General features: G+C 26.0%; 2 protein-coding genes across 6 annotated transcripts in view; one reads left to right on the top strand and one right to left on the bottom strand.

Moving 5' to 3' along the window:
* The window catches only part of LOC129980954 (DNA damage-regulated autophagy modulator protein 2-like), a 39,986-nt gene extending 23,906 nt beyond the window's left edge, over positions 1 to 16,080 (bottom strand). The window contains exons 1-4 of one of the 3 annotated variants that reach the window (XM_056091480.1): positions 15,916 to 16,080; positions 14,696 to 14,769; positions 3,355 to 3,476; positions 2,733 to 2,887 (exon numbers count right to left, since the gene is read on the bottom strand). In XM_056091480.1, coding sequence (XP_055947455.1) covers positions 2,733 to 2,887; positions 3,355 to 3,476; positions 14,696 to 14,763 — 345 coding nt within the window. In that variant the 5' untranslated portion in view covers positions 14,764 to 14,769; positions 15,916 to 16,080. Of the gene's footprint in view, positions 1 to 2,732; positions 2,888 to 3,354; positions 3,477 to 14,695; positions 14,770 to 15,603; positions 15,773 to 15,915 lie in introns of those variants that run through there. The other 2 variants (XM_056091482.1, XM_056091481.1) reach the window with 2 other exon arrangements.
* A 385-nt stretch (positions 16,081 to 16,465) lies between these two features.
* The window catches only part of LOC129981590 (CD2-associated protein-like), a 64,239-nt gene continuing 54,607 nt past the window's right edge, over positions 16,466 to 26,097 (top strand). For all 3 annotated transcript variants that reach the window (XM_056092494.1, XM_056092495.1, XM_056092493.1), the window contains exons 1-5: positions 16,466 to 16,600; positions 17,936 to 17,998; positions 18,086 to 18,370; positions 25,676 to 25,797; positions 25,903 to 25,966. In XM_056092494.1, the coding sequence (XP_055948469.1) occupies positions 17,965 to 17,998; positions 18,086 to 18,370; positions 25,676 to 25,797; positions 25,903 to 25,966 (505 nt within the window). In that variant the 5' untranslated portion in view covers positions 16,466 to 16,600; positions 17,936 to 17,964. The remainder of the gene's footprint in view (positions 16,601 to 17,935; positions 17,999 to 18,085; positions 18,371 to 25,675; positions 25,798 to 25,902; positions 25,967 to 26,097) is intronic.

Here is a 26,097-nt window from a genome sequence, read left to right as displayed (position 1 = left end):
TACTGAAAATTATATGCCTATGGTGACCAATTGGTTTACCAAGATAAATGTTTTCTAAAATTTTCAATTCAACGTTTTATGTAACTTAAGTCTTTTAATGGATTCTTCAACAAAATATGCTAAACTTCGAATTTTGAGTCATATAATAATATTATAAAGCCTAATGCCATTCTATTCATTGTATCTATTCAATTTTACGACAGGTCCCACAAGGTTGAAGGGGAAGTGATTAAACTTCAATTAAAACAAATTTTGCTCAAAGACTCTATTTTTTGCTTTTAAAAATATGAGTATATAAAACAAAATTGTTCAGCATTGAAGTCTCATGTGCACTACATAATATTTTATATAAATTATGTCATATCTTAAAGGTTATTCAATAAAAAAGTTGTCTAATTCATCATAAAATTCAGTTTTTAGTTTTACTTTTAAAAGTATTTAAATAATGTAAATAATAATACTTCATTCTGCTTTAATCAATAAATGCCTTTCTGAAAAAATAATGGTCTAAATTTTATACAGTCTCTTTTTTTCCTAAGGAATCAATCATTCAAATATTTTTGACACTACAACTTAAAAAAAGAAAAAATTCTATCATCTGTAATCAAATCGAGTTATAAATTTTTGAATATCATTAAATAAATATCACTCACAACAGAGTGGAATTTTCTTTTTATTTAAAATGTTAGTGCCTTAAGAAAATTTCACTTAATATGGTTCATAGGACTAACAGTATATATAAAAATTTGTTCATTAGAATATTTATTGACTCAAATAGCATTCTTTACTTTATTTAGATAATTTTTCCTACTAGGTGAACATGCCTAATACTAACTCTTTAGAAATTAGGTGTTGGGACTGATTAGAATGGATGCCCTGCATATATATAAACATATTTGAGCAGTTACGTGAATGAATAGAAGAAACTTTTGAATTTTTATCATTGATTTATTCCATCCTGGGAGGCATAATTTATGTACAAGAATAAGTGATAAGAAATACATCAGTCTACATTGCAACACAAGAGCAAAAGAGACTGAAATTTTGCCTTCAGTGATTTTATAAAGAGATTTTTATAAGGATTTCTTTGACATGTGTAGATTTAGGATAGGGAAATTCAGGTATCTTCAAAAGAATGAGCTAAATATTAGGAATTTTTATTCCTTCACTTGGAGCATGGGAAAATGCTGAAGTTTGCAGTTTTATAGAGTGTATGTTAAAAGTAATTAAATAAAAAGTGGAACTGGATCAGGATCTAAGAGACCATATTAGAATGAAGTTTAATATGGGTTAAATTAAGATAAAATTTAGGAAATTAATTGATTTAAATTAGATTAAGAGATATCATTACATAATGCACACACACACACACACACACACACACACACACACACACACACACACACACACACACACACACACACACACACACACACACACACACACACAACCATGTTCGCCTTACCATTGATGAAATATTGAATTAATACTATAATGTTAAAAGTTCACAGAAACCTTTTTCTTGCAGTTACCTTTTTAAGAAATATCAAGTTTACATTTATTACACTTTTTTTTTTCAGACATGAGCTGAAATTATACTTTTCTGAGTTTAGTTTGTAGTAAGAGTTAACTTATATCTTTCAATTTGAGCTTTTGTTCATATAATGTCAACAAGTTGATAAAAGCTAATTTCTTCAAGTAAACATAACATGTTTGTGAAAGTTAAAATTTATTTTGAGTGAAATAAATTGTTTGGGAAATAAGTTAAATACATTTTTTTTAACTGATTAAAAATAGAAACTTTTTTATATGTTTAAAAAATTGATGACTAGAATGATATATTTTATGATATATAATTTTAAGATAGTATAAAAATCATTTTTATACTATAATATTTTTGGATGTTCTCATGAAAAAATATTAAATAAGTTTAATATATTTCTTTTTAAACTGATTAAAAATAGAAACTTTTTTATATGTTTTAAAAATTGATATCATTAGAATGATATATATATATTTTAATTTTAAGATAATATAAATTTTTTTTTACACTATAATATTTTTGGCTATTCTTATTAAAAAATATTAAAATTGTGCTAACTTTTTAATTAAAATTTCAGCAAAAAAAAAAAAAAAAAAAATGTCCCAAAGTGTACATTCCGACTTTCTAAAGTATATCCTCCAGGCCAAGTTAGGTAGCTCTAGGTCAAATGGTCTGGCCTGTAGAATATGCACGCACGCACACACACACACACACACACAAATATTTATTACAACTAAACTCTATATTAAGTTTTGAATATTTTGAAAATTATTTATACAATAATTTAACAATAAGCTTGACACATTTTTTTTTATAATATTAACATTACAATTTATAGTTACCAGAAAAAAAAATTCTTGCTGCAATACAAAAAGGATGAGCCTCAAAATTTAATGCACAACTCACTTAAAAAGGAAATAAATAATTATCATATTATATTGAAATTTAATGTAATATTATACGATCAATTATAATTTTTAATTGTAAATTGTATATAATTATAACATATATAGCATATTATACTCAATTTTCAATTTTTTTTCTCAATGCAAAGTACCTTAGTAATTTTTTAACCAATATAATTTATTAAAAGTTTTAATAACTATTAAAAATAATGCTAGCACTATTTTTACTGTTTTATTTAATAATTTAAATCTTAATTATAACTTTCCTACTCCCAAACACCTACCTGAAAATTAGCTGTAATATTTACACCAAAACAACCAAGCCATCCAACAAAAACTGCCCATCGATTAAGCTTTAAAACTATGGTGAATTCTGATGATAAATGATCCCTATAATGCTGCTCTACATGTTTGTATTGCACATACATAAATATAGCCACTACAAAAAGAAAGAAAAAACATAATTATAAGGGTTTAACTTTAGTTCATTTACAATATGAATGACTACAGTGAGAAAAATTTGAACTTCCTCATTATTGTGAAGAGTCATTAGCTAATATAAATGTGAGCAAAAATGTCAATTTTCTGTTAATGAAGAAATAAAATACACATGATTGCACCATAGTGAAAAAAATCAAATTTCTTTCTTTCAGTAAGAATTATACACCAAGAAAGAGTCCATCACAGTTGCTAATCATACTTATAAAAAAAATTGCAAAATTACATCTAATTAAAAGTATAATCTATTAAATGCATTTTCCAAGAGTCCTGATCTGAGAAATTAAAATAGATAGAGTTTTAACCAGAATGTTTATATTAAAATGATTACGCAAACTTTTAGTTAGTTATTTAAAAAAATAAGACCTTAAATAAAATGAATGTATTAAAACATAGAAAAATACTCACATAAAAAAGATACTAGATTAATGGCTTGACTAAAAATGCAACTTTCTGGCACATATGTGCCTGTGTCACTGATGTAAGGAAAGCCAACTTCCACATGATTCAAAGAAACTGCTATACAATAGCTAAAATAGAAAATAATTATATTATATATATATATATATATATATATATATATATATATATATATATATATATATATATATATATATATATATATATATATACAAAAGTATTAGAATCAAGTTAATAGGAAAAACAAAAATCAAATAAAAATTAAACCAAAAAAATTATTAAAAAAATATTAAAAAAAGAATCCGGCCTGAAGACTTTTTCAAGGGTCACCCTCAGGCAGGGATTCAAATAAAGGGATTTTTTCTGTGAGGACATACAGACTTTGTCTAATAATGATTCCTCGTGACCCGAAAATCCCCTGAAATTATGCTCAAGAGATATACCATTTTAACAGAAAGGAAATACAAAATAACAAATTAGAAAAAAAGAACCACAACAAAGTAAAAATACAATAAAAACAATAACTGTTTTGTTTCGTTTTCATTTTAGTTTCGTTTTCAAACTTTTTCTTACTTTAGATTGTGTGTGTGTGTGTGTGTGTGTGTGTGTGTGTGTGTGTGTGTGTGTGTGAACAACTAATATTTCATCAAAATATAAAATAAATTATTTATATATTTAAAATTACTGTACATGAACAAAATAAAAGGTTAAGTTTGGAAAAGCTAGTAAATCCAAATTATTTTTCAAATATTTAATCATAAATTGTATTTAAATGCATAATGTTTATCGAGATTTATATTTTAAGAATATTGAATTAGATGACAATTAAACTCATTTTTCCTCAAGGAAAAAAGTGTGTCTGTGGGGGGGGGAGTGAAATATCCTAAGTTATACAGGGGGTACTAATATATCTAAGAAACAGTACTTATTTTCTTTTTAATTCTTGATTAAATAAAATCAGGACAGACAATAAATCTTAAAGATATTTAAATTAAAACAGGCATTCTGAAGAAAAAGAAATATATACCTGTAGATTTTCTTTTTAATTATTGAACAAGAATTTTAACATTAGGTAATTATTACAATAATTTAAATAAAAAAAGTAAGCACATAATAAATAAATATACTAATATATGACTATCAGTTTTCTAACCAATAAATAATAGAATGTTATAGGTGAATAATACCTGGACTTTATATATATATATAGAAAGTAAACTGTATGAATATATAAGAAATGACTATTTCAAAGATAGTATCAAAGAAACGAATGCAAATTTTTGACATGAAAAGATGCAACTTTTCATCAATATCAAATCATTTTTTTTCAAAATGCATCACAAAGAAATAAGGTGAATACAATTAAGAATTATTTACTGATTCTCATATCACTAATTTTAAACAGCTTAAAATTATTATGAAAATTTTCCAAATTTATTTCATTTTTAATAAATCAGAATATTTCAAAAAATTTTCACCAGTTTAACTTTTTTCAGCAATTTTTTCAAGAAATATCATAGATTATAAGCAACACTGCTTTAATGGAGAAGTGAAATGATATAAATTAAGAATTCATTTTAGCTCAACTGATATGGCCAAGGACAAAAACTGGTATAAAATATCATATTCTGGCCAGAGTAGCAATCACTAAGGTTGTTATCCTAAAAGAAAAATTCTGTAAAACTATTTCAGTATAGTCTTATAATTGTTAAAAGTTTAAAATTTTTTATCAAAATTTGTAAGAGTTTCTTGCAATTACTATATGAATCTTCTTTAAAAAGCAGTTAATATTTTTAAAAATCTATTTAATAATAATAAAATAATTCCACTCTAATATTTGCATCAAGGCAATAATATCTGATAAAAATAATATCTGATTTACAATCCTACTCAGCCCAGAAGATAGCGCTCAATATGTGCATATTTTTATCTAATCTGGATGACAAAACTGGGGAAAAAAAAAAGAAAAAAAAAAGCTAATTTTGTTTACCGAGAAAATAAGTACAAAAGATGAGATGTGCATGATACTTTGAAGTTATGCAATATTGATTATTGTGGATCTTGCATGAGAGATAGATTTTTAAAATCAGATTGAGCTAGGACAGTTTCATTTAGCCAATTCAGTTCAGTTAGTCAAATCCTTCCATCTGACTTTTGATACCTTCATAGATATTATTAATGTTAAATATTTTGGTTTAAACTTAAATAAAATACAATGAATTAATACTATAATTTATATATGTTTTATAGCTAATTTATATTTATATCTGTTTTTATAGTTAATCTAATATTATATATATATATAAATTATTTTCTTCATAAAAATTAATATTCACATGTTTAAGGGTTGCAATAAATTAATGAACAAAAATGTATTATTTAAATAATGTTTAAAAAAATGAATTTTTCCCTTGCTACTCCATTAAAAAAAAAACTGAATTAAAGATACCAGTTCAATAATATACATGTTTTTTAAATGTAAAGTTGCATTAGAATAGGATTTCTTTTAAAAATTTGACAAATTTATTGATCAAGGCACTGTTGGATATTTCCCCAAAAATACAATGCCTACAAATAAACATTTGATATACAACAACAAAAATATTAATAATCATATAGTAAAATTATCAATTATAATGTAATTAATTTTTCTGTATTTTTAAATATAGTAAAAAATTATAGAAATCTTCCTGAGAAAGTAAAAATCATCAATATAATTGATCTTTTTCAACTTCATAGAATGCTTAGTAAAAATCATCATAAAATTTTACTTTCATATTCCTTCAGACCTAAATATGCTACATACAATTTTTTTAAAAAAAAATTAGAATTTAGACTTTACAGGTAGTGCACCCTAAAAGGTTAAGAATTTTATATCTCATTTTCCTTGAGCATCCTTAAACAAATAAATTGACATTCTTTGTATTACCATTTTATAAAAATGGCTCATTGAGCTATAAATCAGGAAGGTTGTTGATCCAAGAAACTTAAATATCTATGGTGTACATTTTAATTTGGAACCAAAATTTTTTGTCCACATTGCAAAAATCTAATGATTATTAGTAGAATGTATTTAACATGATTAAAATATTTTATACGTAGAATACGACAAATTAAAGAATACAATTCATAACCAAATTATGGATGAATTTGTTACAAATAAATGCCAAAAAAAGTTATAAATTAAAATTCCTGTATCTATTTCTATCAAATAAATGATTTCTAAAATGTTAAATAAGGTTTGAGTGATTATATGCAGATAACTATTGTTATACTAATTTATTTATTTACTACTACTAGTATCCGAAAAGTATTACCCCTGCATGATAAATGTTGGCAGCTGACATGGGATTTGCAAATCAATAATAAATTGCATTTCATCAAACCTAGAATTGGTTTATGGCCCATTCTCCCACAACACAAGGCTGATGTCAAAATGACTCACCTCCGTATAGGACACACTCATTATACTCACCATCATCTCTTCTTTGGTGAGAGGGTGCCAATATGTCCATCTTGTAAGATTGCTTTTAGTATGAAACATATTTTAATTGAATGCCCCGATTTTAATGCTCACCATCGTCACTTCTTTCACTCGTCACATCTCAACATACAAGACTTAATGGGTGAAAAATACCATCCAAATATTTTTAAAATCCATTCGTTTTTTAACTTGTATCCGTCATTTTTTACCTTTCTTCTCTGTATACCACTGAGCTTTTAAAACAATATTTTTTCATCTTTTTGAGTAATTTTGTTATACATTAGGAATCATTGCTACATTTGAATTTCATGCATTGGTTGTTACTTCATGGGAAGTGTCCAATTTTTGCCAGAGCTGCCTGTTTTATAATATTTTAACAACATAATATATGGAATGAATTTAAGCCATATGTTTGGTGCTGTGTGGCCAAAAATGGCTCTTGCGCCAATAAACCCGACAACAAAAACAACAACAGCATGATGAATGTTGGTGAAATCAAAACTAGAATAAAATAAAGCTCTATATGAACTAAATTGTATAAAGATTTCACAAGTTCAATTTTTTCATGATAATCGTTCACTTAGTGAACTATAATCTAAAATTAAAATCTCTCTCTCATATATATAATGCTTATGTGGATGCAAAATCAGGCTGATCATGTTCAAATAGTTTATATACTTGTGGTAAATTTGAAAAAAAAAATGCTAATTTTTTATAGTTGGATAATATTTTTTAAAAAAAATGATAAGTTTATGGAATTGAAAATATTAAACTATTCATAAGAAAATCCAATAAAAATGAATGAAACATAGGTGCAAAGTGTTTTTATATACAGGAAGAAATTTCCAAACCACAGAAGTATCACCATTTAAATTGGCCACTTTAACGTTTTGTTAACCACTCAGAAGTCTCCACAGCATTATTGCTCAAGTATAATTTTGAAAAAAATATAGTACTTTTTAGAGATAAGATTTATTTATCAAAATTGATTGATATGACTAAATTTTATTAATACTCACTATCTTTTTCACTTTTAATTTTAATTATTATCAAGATGACCAAATTTGAAGAAATATATCAAAACAGAGAAAGAGAAATAAAATGTTGATCTTTAAACATCTTAGAATTGTGTATTTTATTGTGATCTTGCCTTGCCCATTATAAATACATCTTTGCTAGTAATAGAAAATTATTCATATATTCCTTATTAAAAGTAAAATTATTTATGAGGTGCTGTTATTAATTAATATGCAAATATTAGGCAGAAAATTTAGAGCTAAAGTTTATTATTTTATGATATTTAAAATTCTATTTACATTAATCAGAAGTGAGTCATTTAAAACTTCTAGGCATACAGAGTTGAATATTCCTCTACTTAAAGTGAAAAATAATGAAAAACACATATACAACTGTCCATAACTAAAAATAGCATTGCTCCTCATCAAATAAACTTTCTTTTAAATGTTTCTCTGTGTTATTTATTTTCATACTGTAAGTCAAATGAAACTGTTTTTTTTTTTTTAATTTGAATGACATATTCTTATTAGAAAGAATAAGAAGTATTCATGGTATAAAATATATCTTGCCATTTGTAGAACCAATACATTTTGCCTCTATTATATTCTGCTATAATTTGGTTACAATGAGCTGTTTTCCAGTGAATAAAATTTTCATTCAAGGTAATTTTTACTTCATTATTTCTGTCTTTCCATTTGCAGAGTCAATGCATTTCACTTCTATAATGTAATATCATTGGTTACAATTAAGGGAGTTTACACGGTGCGGCGGATGCTATGCAATGGGCCTTGCGAATGGGGACATAATCAAGTTCTAAACAGTAATAGCGGGATGGAAAGAAGAGAGGAAGAAATTTAACTGAAACAATTGATGGGTTTTGAAATATACATTGTTTACAGATATATAACAGTTCAATGCAAATGTGCAAAATATTTTAAAGCAGGTGCGATCATTTACCACACCTACAAGGTTAAATTGTATACATTACTTTGATAATTTATACTATAAAATGTTTAATATTGTTAGATCTAATCATATCCATGCCAAGGAAGTATCCTTCTGGGTGTCAAGACTCAGTTTCAAAAAAGAAAATGAGCAGGAAAGAAAAAAAAAAAAAAAGCTAAATTTTAAAAAGTCATGAGTAATATCTGTTTTCTTGTCTACAAAGTAATTGTAGCAATGAAATTGCTTCGACTTCAGAAGTTACAATTCAAGCAACAACGAAGAAAATTCCGCACAAACTACACAATCTTAAATGAAAGTGTAGAAATTGTGAAAATCTTTGAAGAACCATATGTTTATATAAATATGACTGAATCACAAAATAACAAAGAAAATGGCAATAACAAATGTGATTAAGCATGTAAGTGATTCAAGTTTATGACCAACTATAACTGATGCATTTAAAATATTTTGTGTTAAAAACAGAGCTGTACAGCACAAAAGAGTTTTTGTTAAGAATGCTTAATGCTTTTTTTCCCACTCCTTACTACTTCTTTTTAAAAAGTGCCAAATGGTAAAATGTAGATTTGCAGCTGGTTAATTTATTCAAAAATGCAAAAATCAGTATTTGCATTTTTGAACATTATTCATTATTTTCCAGAACATTCTATACATTATTTTCCAGAGAAAATGGGGGGGGGGGAGAACCCTACATGATTTATAGGTCTCTATAATAACTGGAGCAAGTTTTCAACAATAATTCAAGATCATGAGAATTCTATTTGTCATTTAATTCATTTATTGCTTAGAAAGAATTGCAGAAATGACTGAATTTATGTTTGACAATGATACAGCAAATCAAGTTAACATAAATAAGGAGATGGGATGATTTAAATTATTATTTCAAAGAATTGTAGATGTGATTCTACTTTTAGCATGTAATCTTCCACTGTGAGAAAACTATGAAATAATATGGAAGCCTAATAATGGAAATTTTTAATCGAATTATTAAGTACATACGCTTATGTGCTTATAGATCATATAAAAAGAATAAAAAATTCCAAAAATGGAATTGTGCATAATTTAGTGCATACATTCCAAGAAAAAATTATTCCTGGGCTAGAAAATGATGTTTTTAACAAAATTAAAGGGATACAAAAGTAGCCACGTATTACAGTATCCAAATGGATTCTACTTCTGATATTTCCCATAAAAAACAAACTTCAGTCTTTATTAGATATGTAAATTTTGAAGAGAAAAGATTAAGTATAAATGAGTCATTTATAGGGTTTATTGAAGTAACTCATGTAGAAGGACTAACAAAAGCACTTTTGGAAAGATAAAGTGAGCTGGATTTAGATATTGTGGATTGTAGTGGATAGGCATACAACAAGGTAGCAACATGAAAGGGAAATATAAAAGTGTACACTCTAGCATAATTATCCTAAACCCCCATGCAATTTATGTACCTTGCCTATGACACCCTTTTACATGAGAAATTCTACAAAAGCATTTAAACATTACTCTTAAACCATTATGAGACACTTGTTGAGAAGCCAAAATAGATATGGTTAAAGCAGTATATATACAGTTTAAACAAACTTATGCCTTAGAAGAATTTATTGATGCAAATAACAATAATACAGCAGTATCTGAAGCTAAAAGTCTGTTGGATTCTATACAAGCAATGATATTTATTTTATGTTTAATAATATGGTCTGCAATAGTGTCCAAAATTAGCACTATCATTAAACTATTTCAAGTAAAAATGATTTTTCTCAAATGGGCTTTTAATTTAGTCAATAAAATTAAAATTGAAATCCAAAATTTAACTCATTTTTAGATGAAGTAAAAGCGATAGCACATAATTTGAGTCTTTCAGAACATTTTTCTGTAAAACAAATTCCAAAAAAAAAAAAAAAGAGAAAGATTATCTTTCGAAACATCTTACGATGAAATTATAGAAAACTCGGTTGAGGAATTTTGATGTTATTTTTTAACTCTGTAACTGCTACTGTTATTGTACAGATAGAAGATAGATTTAAATTATTTCAAATTAATCACTGATATAAAAACTTTAGAAAAACATTAATTAGAAAAATGTTCCAAAAATAATAACAATGTAAATGAAAATCTAATCCAAATCATTGTTCTGCTATGAGATTTGATTTTAAATGAAAGGGATGTAAATAACACTCAACACATATTGCAATATATGCTAAATAACAACTATAATGATTTATTTCTAAATGTATCAATTGTGTTAAAACTTTTCTTTACAGTGCCAGTTACTATAATAAATGCTGAGCAATCTTTCAGCAAATCAAAATTAACAAAGAATTGTCTTTGATGAAGCATGTGTGCCTAATGCTTAAATGCACTAGCTATTCTAAGCATAAAAAAAAAAAAAAATTGCAAAAAATTGTAATTTTCCTGAAGTAATTAATGTCAACAACAAAATCATGCATCAAATAAACATTAAATAATAATATGCATTTGTATTTTTTTTTTTTTTTTACTTTGCAAAACATTTAGGGACCTAAATGTTTTCTTACACCCAGGCCACTTCATAGAGAAGGCTGGTTCTGGGAGTTTATTAGTCATTGGTTTCAACAAAGTTAATTTTGTTAAGAGTTAAATTTTGCAATAACACTATAATGCATCATGGTTTTAAATTCAATTTATAATTGAAGCTGATGCCTTAAAATTTATTTTGCTCAAACTATATTACTAAAATAACATAGAATTTTTACTGGAGGAAATTCAAATGGAGATTAGCAAATTCTATCCAATTTTAAACCACTCAAATCTCGAAAAAAAATTTCCCTGTGCCTTCCCTTCATGCATGTTCAATATACGAGGTTATCTAGTATTTAGTAAGACTAAATTTATATATTAAGGAAGGGGGGGGAATTACCTCTCTTGCTTTTTAACTGTAAGTTCCAGAGAATTAAGGACTCAGTGAAATAAAATGCAAAATCTTTTTATTATCATGATACAAATCATTTAATGATTAATTAACAAAAACATTACAAAGCAAGATTACTTTTATATTTATTCATTTTTGACAATTCATGTATTTGGGCATCAATTCCTGCAACTTCTGCAGATTTTTCAGCCATCAGTTTCATGGAGCTAATAGAACTAATCCATAACAAACAAGATACAACATTTTTGTATAGCCCAATGTACATTTATCAGCTATTTCACTATCAGTAAACATATATGAAAATATTTCCGATATATCATTGAATGCATTAAAGGATGAAATGGGCAAGAAGTTTTAATGCCCACAAATAATACTGTTTTTGAACTAAAAAGCTCGAAAGAGGCTAACTTTAAGACATTAAATTTCATTCTTTAGGATTTGATGCGTTATCTTTTTATGTATTCCTTTTAGATACTAACATCAATGACAACTCTTTTGAACAGGCATGCAATCTTGTACTATATTTTACTCTTTTGGACCTGATTAGTAAGTACCTGTTTTCCCATATTACTTAGGTTTATTATCCTTTTACAAAGCGAGCAGTATGAAACAAATAAATTTTGCAAAACTTTCGAAGCCATTTAGCAAAATCAGGATTCAATTTTTTATCCATCTAATTCATATAAAATTTGTGGCGGTTTCGAAAAGCTCATTGTTTAAAAAAAATCCCTAATCTACTTTGTAAAAACTCACAATTTCTCAAATAATAAATAAATCATTCAATAAACTCAAATATGATCAAATATCTTTTAAGGAGTTACAGAAGCCTTGCCCATGCACATTAGCTGCAATTTGGGAATCTCATGGGGAAAAAGAACAACTGTCTCACATGTCGAAATTAGAATGATCTACACAGAAAAAAAGAGAGAGAGAAAAGAGGCGAGATTCCACATTCCACAATCATGAATGATATTGTTTCGTTTTTAGAAGCTATGACCATAATCTTTTGTTCTTTAAATCTTTTGAGATTGGCATTTTTCAGATGAGAAAAAAAAAATAATAACTAAGAAACTTAAAATTCCCTGTTTTTATGAAAATTTTCAAATTTTCCTGTTTTTAGATGACTTTAAATTCTTTGTGTTTTCTCAATGGTCTACATCAGCATTTCTATAAATACATCACTAGTCTACATCAGCATTTCATATAAATAAATTTTCATGGGTCTGGGTTTTCTAATTTGGTACCTTGAGAAATCAGCAAACAAAAAAAAAACTCCCACCAAAAATTGGCTCTTTAAATAAAGCAGAAAATGTTTTTAGCTCATCTTGAAAAGCAATTAAAAATCAATTATTAAGAGCATTATGATTTAGTTTTAATTAGGTGAGGAATGCCAGAATATTGATAAAAAAAATTTGTAAAAGATAATAAAATACCAGAATTAGAAATTTTTTTATAGAAATTTTTGGGTAAGTATTAAAAAATTCTAAAAATTTAGTAAATTCTTTCACAGGAGAGGAAAATAAAACCTTTTAGAATAACAAATATGTGTACTCTTTGACAGTTCATAGATTTTTTCCCTACTATCAATTGAAATAACATAAGGAAATATATGCAAAAAATCATTCAATACATTTTCTAGATTAAATTTCAAAATTTAAGTTTTTAGGTGTATTGAGTCACTATTACAACTACCTGTAAGTTAAATTTTGTAGTTGCAAGTAGGATAAATTTTCCTGAATACCATAGAAGCACACATATACAAAAATTCTCTTATAAATATAGATTTTATCTAAACAATATAAAATGTTTTGTTTCATTATAAATAAAAAAAGTACACATTTGCTAACAAATAAATAATTTTTTATGTCAAATAAAGCCCAGAATGCTACAGGAAGTGTTTATATTTGTTTTATTATATTAATTGGAATGTTAAGTATATTATGTTTATATATTAAAAATCATTTTTATATTAAAAATATGAATTAGAATATAGAAAACTACTTTTATAATGCAACTGATGAAATTAAATATGTATAAAATCATGCAAAAATGGAAGTTGTTTTATAAAAACACATTTTGTAATGATGAAAATCTCCGAAATTTTGAATAATTAATCAGAGGTGCGATTTTCCTTTTTGCTTCTAAATTATACCTTTGGCAAGTATTTCAGTAAGACCACAGGCACTCAAACTCTTAATTAGGTTTTATAAAAAGATATTTTATTATGATGTTCAATCCGATGCATTTGAAATCTTAATTTTTTTTAAAAATGTGTTTTAAAAAGATAACAAAACATTAATTTTTTTTTTTTTAAATGCTGAAAGAATGTATTTTTGAATTTGCCAACAATTATTTGAAAGTTTGTACAAAAATTTATTATAATCTTACAGGGAAATAAAATTTCACATTTGATAATGGTAAAGGCTTTAAAAAAAAATAGGAAATAGTTTTTTTTTCTTCTAAATTTCTTTCTTTTGTCTCTTTATACACTTCTATATAATATATTTAGAGCTGAGCTTCTTAAATAAAAGTAAACTAGACATGTAATATTAACATTACTACTTCCCTTTGACTTATTTGAAACTCCAAACTTTGACACTTATTCATCATTTGTGGTTAATATAAAATACATTTAGCTTGTATTTTTTTAACTAGAGGAAAAACTTCATTTTAAAAAATTTTTATTTAAAATTTGATAGAAATTTACAATTGGAAGGTAAAGACTACATAGCATAAAAACCTATTTAACACCTTATAATTTCTAGTTACTATGTTTACAGTCACAAAAATATAATTCCAATTTTTTCTCTCTATTTTATAGAGCTACAATGCCAAGATTCATTAAAATCTCAAAATCAAATATTTCCTATTATCAGAAATTTATCAAATTTTCCTTAAGCTAAGTCATCTCAAAAGAAAAGAAACCAGAAGTTTCATAATAATACTACAATACTTACGTGAGCAAAAATGAGAATGGAATGAAAACAAAGATGCAAACAGGGAGTGCATGGATTTTTGTCAACATCTTTTGCTAAAATAATAAAAATCTTTAAGACTTTTAAAAATCAAATCAATTATTCTTTGTAAAAAATCAATAATGAATTATTAATCAAAAAGCATTTCACAAAACTAAAAAGATATATAACATTTTAAAATTTTAATATGAATTTACTGCACTGATAACAGATCTTAATAAGGAAAGAAACGGTAACAGTAACTATAAAATACTTCAATTTATCCTATTTAAAGTATTATTATAACCTCCAATTCCTTTTGAAAAAGTGCTATTGTTCAAATATGAAAAAGAAATAACAGTATTTCTAAGCAAAATTTCTCGAATATTTAAAGAACAAAATTTTGAAATGTATGTTATTTGGCCATATCACAGCTAATATACACTGCATACTAAATATAATATAATTTATACAAAATATACATTCATATTATGCTCAAAGACAAATTTTTCTTATTAATAAAAGTGAAAATATCAGCAGTAAATTAGTGTGAATTTTTTGATAATTGAATAATAAAATTAGAAAAAAATAAAAACTTTTTTTTTTATTTTTCAAACACTACATAAGTAAGTTATTTCTAATGAAAAAATTATAATTTCAATAAAAATGTTTCAAAAAATTACACAGTTAAAAACAACACATCTCAGAATTATGAAAAACAACAACAGGTTTGCTTTTATGATTTATTGCAGTTTGAATGGTTTTCATTATTGTCTACTGACTAAGGTTGTTGCAATAAATATCAAACAAAACAGAAAATTTCTGTGATCTCTAAAACAATGGAAAAATACTAAATTTCTTCAACTTCCGAAACAATAAGAAAATACTTAAAGGCTACTACAAATACACACCACCAATTTTTGTTTCTATATAACAAAAATAAAATAAACGTTGCGCATGAGACTACTGGTTCCGAAATAATTTAACGGATGAAAGAAGTTACAAAATTGTATTTAATCAGTATAAAATCAACTCAATTTAAATTCAAAGCTATATAATAATTGATAAGAATTATCTGTGACAATTTTTCACTTCATAATTTAGATGAGTGAATTATCACATGAGCCCATTACATCATCAGCGAAATGTATCTGTCAGTTGCTCTTTTGATAACAAAGGATTTGTTGATTCTAAGTATTAGAAATATATAATGTATTACATACCTATAAATGGCTAAAATATATTTCAAATTAATAATTTACGAATGTATAGAGCTTTTAGAATATTTATCATTTAAGTCATTTTCAACTCAGTTAAATCTTCCTTTTTTCTTTTTCTTTCAACAAACTAATACTTCATTACTTGTGAATTGGTGACTGTTTCGTTTTCTTATGACATGTCAGCAAATCAGATCATTTCGTTTTTCAGAACATTTTAAAAAGATTTCAAAGCGGAAATATTCACAAAAGAAATTTTTTCCAAATAAAAAAACAAGATTTAAATATCATTAATTTAGAAAGTTATTTAAATAAATTAGAAGACTGTATTTTTTAAAAAGATTTTTGTGCTGAAAGGATGATTTTATCCTTTTATTAAGGAGAAACATCTTTTTGTGAAATTATTACAAATCAATCATATTTTTAAAAATTGGCATTCATTTTTAAGATAACTCCGATCCTGATTTTAAAATTTTTTTCATTTACGTGGGCGAGTTATTGTAATGACTCACAATCATCTGAATTTCTATTTTACAAACTGCGTGGCTTCGTTGAAGTGAAGTTTAGGGTTGGTTTCGATATTATGTGATCTGTGAAATGAGTTGTGTTAGTTGAGAATTTGTTAATAAATTAGTATTAATATTTGTTTATATGCACATTTTCTATCCCTCTGCACTTTTTGAAGACATGGGTACGAGGCTTTATATATATAAACATTTTATTTCATTATAAAATAGTAAAGAAATTCAGCGAACAATTTTCGGCGGGTACTATTGTTAAATGTTGATAAGTAAAATTTAGTGCTGCGCTGCATTAATATAAAGCAGTTTTTGCAGTTAAACCGTATATTTCATAATTTTTAATGCATACTTATTTTATCAAATTACTGCATGGAATGACATGGGAAGCATATATCTAGATAAGAATCTAGGAGGCATATATTTGTATGCAGGCATTATTTTTGTCTTTTAAAAAAAATCTTGAAAAGATTTTAAAAAATAATTTTTTTCATGGCACGTATTATTTCTCAAAAGTTAAAAAAAAAAAATTCTAATTAAATGAGTGAAACAGGTAATGCAATTTGGAGTTTATTAAGTAAGGTGTTATTTGAACTATTGATATTTATTCGGAACGGTTCGTTTTTAAGAAATAATCGATATAAAAATAAATTTATATAAATTATAAAATATTTACTTTTGGTAAGATAAACCATGCCCATATAATAAATCAACATTTAAAGATAAGGGTTGTTTCAAAATACTAAAAAATTGACTGTTTAAATGAAACTCTATGAATCCTCATAAAGCTGTGATTTGCATGTTTTAATAAATTTTTCTTCTTGTTTTATTGTTTCTGATATAATGCTAGCAGCCATATATATTGTTTATATAGTTTCTAAGAGCCAAATTTAATGTTTTGGTTTGTTCAAACATTATTTGTTATTATACAAATTCTTTAGATATTTATGTAATATTTTATAACTAGAATTATTTTTGTGTTTTTGAAAAGCTATATGATAATATTTTTAAATTGTTTCATGACATGTGCCATATCACACATACACATACAAGAAAATCTTTCCAACTCTCATTAGCTAATCAATTTACTGTTGTGTGTTCTTTACTTCCTATTTATACAATGCCTTTTTTGGGGGTGCCATTTTGATCCATAGAATATTTAACATATTTAAGGATTCTACCTTTATATAAAATTTTCTCAGTGTCTTAATTTTACAATAAAGGTATAGAAATATGATAGTTTAATGTAATAATGATAGACAAGTAATAGATTTGAATGGTTTACAAATTAGCCAAATTTGAGCTACTATATTGTAAATGATATTGATCTTTTATATTAATATTTGTGAAGAATTAATGTAAAATGTAAGGATAGTTGTTTGTTTCATTAGATAAGAATATTTATTTTATTATTAAAAAATATATCGGTTTAACATTTAAATTTTTCTAACTATTAAAATAACTGATATCTTGCAACAATTTTGCTGAAATAATTCATTTTTTTACAGGTGTTCTCGTTAATGAAGTATAAGTATCAATGGCAAATACGGAAAACAAAGACTCTAAAAAAGGTTCAGTAGCTATTCTGTTAGTTTTCTTTCAAAAATAAGAATGTCTGAAAATTAGTATTTATTATTCATGCATGATTATTTTTTCAGACTTCAAGAAACGTATGGTGAAAGCCCTTTTTAGTTATACACCTGTAAATAGTGATGAGTTGACATTAAAAATCAATGATATTTTAGAAGTTATTGAAGAAACTGAAGAAGGGTGGTGGAAAGGCATTCTTGATGGTAATGTTGGAATGTTTCCATCTAATTTTGTAGTCGAATTGGATGGCTATGCAGAAGAAAATAATAAATTTATGAGTGAACACAGTCCTTCAAAAAATGTAGCAAAGACTAAGAATGTTAGTCAGCAGCAAGAGCCTTCAAATAAAACTGGTAAATATATTTTCCATTCACATTAGACTTTTCAACCAATTTCAGATTGCAAAATTATTGAAATATATTGATGTGTGTAATTATAATGCTTTAATGTTTATAATAGGATTAATTTATTTTTATTTATCTAGTTTTTAATGTTATGTTTCTGATTAGATATAAAATAAATGTAGAAAAAAAAATGCAGTTTTTGAGACAAAATTGAATTATACTTTTAATAGGACTCTTATAGGTCCTTGAAAACTCATTGAATTTTATTTTGTTATTCTGGGATCCTGCTAAAGTACATGATTTTTTGTTTGGTTCTTGAATGATAAGTGGAATTTGCAACCAATTTTTCCAATTCGTTGACTGAAAAAAGGATATCTTATTCTAAAAATGTTAATCTGTGATATATAAGAACACATAATAGTATAGTTGTAAATTTTTAAAGAAAAAGAGGTGAAAATTTATTTTGAAATGAACATTTTATTTTTTATAAATCTAAATACATCTTCTGATTACCATTATGGATAAAAACTCAAATCTTTAATGTTTTTCAGAAACCAGTTGCCATTAGGTAAATTTTCTTCACTAAAAGGTTGTTGTTCTGTTGAGTCTAAAATTTCTTCTTCAGTTGGCCAAATCTTCTCTACAGATGTTTCACTATAATACAGAAAGCTCCATAAACTCCAGTTGTTGTGTTTATATTTTTCACCAGTTCATCAGTACACTTCTATTCACTATTCACTTCTGGCCACATAATATTGGCCAGAGACCCAATTTCATTAATGATAACTCCACAAGCACTTGCTCAAACCCCTTGGAATTACATTCGACAATACTATCTAGCAAAAATCTCTTTTCTGTAGATATAAGGATTCTCTTCAAACAAGTACTTAAACACAGACTAATTTAGCATGTGATATTATGGTGTCTGTTCGCTGTTCATTCTGTAAAACTTTGCTCACTCAGCAAATCTTTTACATTTTATTTTGCTTATTATCCAAATCATTCATTGTGAGAATTGTTTATTAAGTTTTATAGCAATTCTTTCAACCATTATATATAATGTAGACATTTTGCACATTTGTTTTTTTACTTCTTAAAATTTTATTCTTAAATTCAATTGTGTTCTGACATTTAGTTCAAAACCTTTTATATTAAAATGCTTTATTTTAATTTAAGCATGCATTTAAGACGAAATAAGTATGCATTTTAAGACAAAATTTGCAAAGTCTAACTTAATTGCAGGAAATATGAATTGTGTGCATTGAACAGTATAAATGCAAATGCTATTAAAATTATTAAGTCTTATTTTATTATTCATTGATAAATATTTACACAAATGATAAGGCAGAATTGTTATTTGTAATAGATTTATTATTGATGTCAACAGATTTAATGTATTATCTAATTTCCTTTTTTAGTATTGTCAAATTTTCTGTAAATTTTGTTATAAAAGTTTTTATTTTTCTTCTTTTTTTATAATTCTGCAGCAATCTTACAATAAATTAATGTTGAATTATGGAAAATATGATGTGATGCAGATTTGGGTGTTGCATGTGAAATAATTGCCTATTTGCTGAATAATAACTCTCATTTAGGTTTAGCTTAATACATGAGACTCCTTCACACCTTTGATCAGTTATGTAATTTTGGCTTACTGATGTTTACTTACTGTTGACAATTTTTTCAGAAGAAATTTATTATGCTATTTATAATATGTTATAAATGTAACAAAAGTATTTGCTCTTCTTTTGTAAAAAAACACAAGAATGGGGGGAAACCCTCTGATTTTTGCTTGTCTTATTTTATAATAATTTATTCTAAAAAATTTTAACAATTGCTTCCTTTTAAGATTTTACATCTGAAATTATTTTCTTTTAAAATTCTATGGTTAATGAATTTATAAAATAAGAAAAAGGTTAAAGAATTTGTATTTATTTTTCTCTACTTCTTGAAATCTGGATATTCATAGCCATAAGAAATGCTTATAACAATATTTCAGCTATTTTCAGATTATAAAAGAGAAGTGACAAAAGATGGTTAGTTAAAAATTCTAATCATTTGTCATTTTTACAAAAATACATGAAAAAGAATGAAGTTATTAATTTTGAGTTAATAATTTTTACATCTAAATTTTGAACCTTATTTTATAAATCTTTTTTTAACTGGAAGTACTGACAATATCATCAAAGATATAAATTTCTTTATATGGCAATATATTAATTCCAAATGTGTAAATATATATTTGTCAATATTTTATAGAATTGTTTGATGTATGATTTCAAAAATATTTTCACTATCCTTTAATTGCTATGGGTTTATATATGCCTTTGCAAAACAAAAACAGGACCAGTTCCTTTGTAATTTGCTGTTAACTGCATCAATATTGTTTATAATTTCGGAATGCAATAAATTGACCTTGAGCCAGAGTGGGACATGTTTTTAAGGTGGAACAAGAATTGCTTTTTTTTTTTTTTTTAGTTTGGTAATAGTGGGGAAAAGTGGCCTTTTAAGTTCAAAAAGAATTTTTAAAAATTTGTTTACAATACTACAACATCTTGAGGTTGTTGCAAAGAGCTTAAAGTTTGTAAAAATTAAAAAAAATTATAAACTTTGAGAAAATATTTTTATGAATTTTTCATACATATAATGTCACAAAGGATGGTTTTAAATATATATATATATATATGTATATATATAAGCATAAGTAAAAAAATTTATTAATTACAAAATACAATAATAGTAATAAAATATTTTTTTAATGTCAAATTTTGTTTCTTACTTCTGTGTCCTTAATGATCAGAAATGTTATAACTGCAAAATTGACACATTAAACTGTCTTTTTTGTATTAATTTTTTTCATACTCGCACATAAATCATTTTTTGCTTTTATGTATCCTTCTTGTGTGATTAAACCACAGATATTTTGAGTTGATTCAGTCTCCAGTTTCACAGCTTGCATGTGACAAGAACACCTGGGAAAGTTGATAACTGGGTCCATTGTACTATTTGGCTGAGCTTCAGATGCCTTACATATAAATATATTATTACCAATTAAATATAATATCAATATTACCTAAATGGTTATAGATAATATTGATACCTAGTTAGCTACCACAAGTGCTTTGAGGAAGCAAGAAACAAGAAATAGGAAGAAGTAAATAATTACAAAAAACAGTTAAGTTTAATCAAGAACGGAAAAAATGCTAGTGTTTCAGAAATGGTTACTGGCGACAAATACAACACTGAAGATCTACAATGTTCTTAAGAAAAAGAGGCAAACCAATCAGATCTTTCAAATATATCTTAAGACTTTGGCTGAGTACATTGTGAAAGTATATGTGTTTGTGTGGTTTAATATTAAGTTAAAACCTTCATATGCCTATGGTTCCAAACATCTGTTTAACCTTATCTCATATTCAAGATATCTCTCTGATGATCTCAGGAATGCTATAGACCCGATTATTCAAAAAATGGGTTCTTTGCTGCTCTAGAAAATATCCTTTTGTCCATGATAAGTGATAAATGTAAAATTCAATGAGAACTTGGCTTGCAGCGTGTTTTAAAAGCAAGAATAAAAAGTAGAGGCGGAGTCAGGAGGTTTAAAGTTCCAAAGATAAACTTCAATGCAAAGGCTTACAGTGACATAATCTCATGGCTTGAAAATGACATAACAAATCCCCTACCCCTTGTTAAAACGTGTTTCCAGAGACTCTCCCAAAGTGTTACATATTTCACGTACAGAAGGATCCTTCTCTGAAGCAATTTTGAGGTTATGCCTAATATATCAATAGGACTTCATAACAGATTCATAAGTAGGCAGTTCAACTTCAAGCAAATCACTAAATTTTCCAAAAATAGGACTTTCTGACATTTGTCTTGTTCTCATTAATTAAGTCTGAGCCGTTTTTACTCGCAACAAAGCACATAAACTAACAAATCACTTACGTTACTCAGTTACTCTATAGATGGAGCGGAGATGCCAATTCAATTGAACTTGGAAAAGTTGCTGATTTGAAACCAGCTCTGAGGTTGCCACCACATGTATACAAATCTCCCCTCGATAACATCCGCTCTGGCAATCACCTTTACTCATGCCATGCATTTGCACTAATATTTAATGAATCTTTGGGATGTTACTTCAGATAAAAATAATAGGCTAGGTAAAATATAATCTATAATTATAAAAATAAAGGCTTACTTCTTCAGCTTTTATAAGTTTAACAAAATTCTGAATGCCATGCCATTGCAATAGTAAAACTGTTCTCTATTCATATTATATTGCTATTTAAAACTTTTTATTTCATAAACAAGACATGCAAAAATCTTTTAAAAAGCTCCAAAAAATGTGTTTTTATGAAACTTTAATGTACTTGCGACACCTAAAAATGTACTTCAATCTTTTTCATATTTTAAATTTATCTTATCTACACCAAAGGCAACTTTTTCGCACTATTACAAATCAAAAGTTGATTTTTTCTTTCCACCCTAATGTCCATGTTTTCAAATAGAGGAGAGAGATGTTGCTATAAAGATAATATTCAAAATATATCTTTATAATGATGACTCTGGAAGAAGGGGATTATTTACACAAAGTTTTGCCATAATTTAAAAGGTGGATTTAAAAATAGTTGCTATAGATATTATCTTGTCAATCATTATTTATTTCGTTTTTTTTTTTTTTTTTTTAGTCTCTAGTTATAAACTTCTTGTATGCCAACAAGTATAACATGAGGCTTATAAACATTATTCAGTACTCAGTTTATAATGAAACTAATTTCAAATATAAAGGTCATGAGTCTGTACTCAGTTGATAGTGGAAGAAATTTCAAATTTAAAGGTCATGAGTGCAAATGCAAAAAACAAGAAAATAAACAAATACAAACAAAAAATAAAGCAAAATTGCTCATATACTAACAGAAACATACAGTAAATAAGATTATATTGTTGAGAAGCATGATCAAATAAAAATAAAATATTCAAAATATAAAGCATAAAAATTTATTGTATGCAAATATATGTAGGCAAACACATAAAAATAAAGTCTGAATAATATGGGAAAAATACTATTAATATATGTCAAAAAAAAAAAGAAATAAAAGATGATTTTCTCTGATCAAAGTCAGATAAATGGGAAGGCTAAGCTATATTTTTCTATAGTAAGCAATTCCTAGGTTTACGTGTTTTGTGAATAAATTTGGTGCATTCAAATATCATGTGCTTGGCATCCTGGACTGTAGCACAAATGCATATCAGGGAGGCAACAAATGGAAGCATTTTATATAGGCTTTAAAGTTTCCATGCCCAATCAGAAACTGGGTAAGCTTGAAATTAAACTCAGTGGTTAGCCTTTAAGCATCTCTGAATGGAATGAAAAAATTCTGTAGTGAACTGCACATTGTTTGATGTAAGGAAGTCTACTCAGATATAATTTTATCTTTAAAAACATTCTTAAGATATAATTTCAAAATACTCATAGGAATTAAATCAATAAATTTTATTGCAAGCCAATGGCACATTTATTGCCATAGGTTCCTGTATGACCTCTAATAAAAGAAAAGTAAACTTGCACACTTGCTTCGAAGAAAACTCGGATTAGATTGTATTTTAACAAATATTCAATTTAGGGAATTGATGTTATTTAAGATATATAAAGATGAAAGGGAAATTCTATTTGAAACTAAATTTCTAAGAGAAAAGATGGTCATAACTGTAAATATTGATGGAAACATGATAATTTTTGTATTATAAAATGTTGTAGAATATGAATGTAGAAAATATAATAAGTACTATAAAAAGGGAGGAAGAAAGTAATATTTTTCATAAAAATTGACAAATAATATTTGATATTTACCATGTTTAATCAAATATCACCCATTATAAAATATGCGTTATTATTCTGACATAATGATTGGCTTATACTTACTTTGTATATAGCTTACTTTTGCTGTGGGTATACTCTTCAAAAGAGTGATAAGTATCTCATAAATAAATATTTGAAATATATCTAGAGAAAGAAAATAAGGTAGAAGTGATCTAGAGAGTGACTCCAGTACATAACTAATTCAGAAATTGGATATCCAGATAATCTGTGCTCCTCCTCTGAAACTACTTGAATTCCATAATCCTCTATATTCTACAAATTTTTGCTTTTAACATACTTTACCCCTTAAAATTGTGACCTATTTTTTACTTGCACCTTGCAATGCAGATATTCGATTTTTATATTTATCTTTAGAAGTAATTCTTTTTGAGATTAGTCCTTTCTGGAAACTTTATAAGAATATATATTGGACACTAGCCATCTTTAGGGACTAGTTGGATCACTGAGATTAATGTTTGTTAATTAACTATTTCCATTAAATTTTTTGTGTAGTTATGTCTTAATGATTTCAACAAAATAATTTCAAATTTTGTTATAGAACTCGTACTATTTTCAAAGGTTTACACTATTCTGCTATTCTTTTCCCTAGTTTTCTGCCTATATCTTTAAATATCCAACTATGCCAAAGGAAAAAATAGCAGTATTTAAAAGTGGATGCATGTTAGAAAAATTTTAACAATTGTTTTATTCTGAAGTTAAACCCTATTTTATTGAAACAAAATTTTTAAAATTTCATTATAAACATGCCTTATACTAAAACCTATTCAATGTGGAAGGATAAACTGAATCTTCATAATGGGGGAATATAGTTCAAGATGAAATATTTATAACAATAATGAAAGTGATTTGATTTTCACTTCAACATTGCCATATATTCTTGTAAAAATATACTGAAAATACTTTTTAAAAATTGATTAAAAATAAATAAAATTATAGAATAAAAAATTGATATAATTGATTTTTTTTTTTTTTTTTTTTTTGAATTTTAAGATGATGTAAAAATGATTTTTATATTTTAATGCTTTGAAAGTTATCACAAAAAAAAAAATTGCTGAAATTTTGCTTTTTTTTTTTATTGCAGTTTGTAACAAATCGTTCTGAGGTGCACATTTCCATGTTTCAATGTATTTATATACCAAATTTGGTAGCTCTAAATCAAAATGATCTGACCTATACACACTAACATAGACATATGTTAATATTTATTAGTTGTAGAGAATATATTAAACAATCAGTTGTACTTATTTTCTTGATGGATTGACATAGTGAAACAATTGGGTATGCAATGTTTTCATTTTTGTTAATTTATAAGGATAAAGATCACATATTAAATATTGCTCTATATTGATCAATGTTTTATTTTTCAATGCAATTTATTGTGCATTGCACTGAATAATAATTTTTGCTTGTAATTTAAAATTATTTTCTTATAGGTAATAACCTTTTAATTCAAAATAAGCAAGAATCTAAAAGTGGAGCTAATACTTCAATTTCAGATGGAATTGATGGATCAAATACCTCAAAATCTTCTGTTGATCCATTGCCTGAAAAAAAAGTAAACTATATGCTCTTTGATATCACATTATAGATATTGATTTTTTATGAAATATATGTTTGATGTAACTTCTGATTATGCATTAAGAAATTATTTCTTTTATAGTTGATTACAACAACTAAAAAACCTCCTATTGATTCTTCTGCTCCCAGACTGCCTCCTAAACCTGGTAATTGTTTTTGATTTTTGTCGTGTATATAACTTATCTTAAATATGGGAATTAATAGTTTGTGTCTTTGAATAAATGAATAATTTTGTGAGTGTTCTTCAAATTGCAGTTTTAGCATATTATTACATTAT

This window comes from Argiope bruennichi, chromosome 8 (assembly GCF_947563725.1).
Source record: "Argiope bruennichi chromosome 8, qqArgBrue1.1, whole genome shotgun sequence".
NCBI classification, from domain to species: domain Eukaryota; kingdom Metazoa; phylum Arthropoda; class Arachnida; order Araneae; family Araneidae; genus Argiope; species Argiope bruennichi.
Note: the sequence above shows the minus strand (reverse complement) of the source record. Positions and strands in the feature narration are given on the sequence as shown.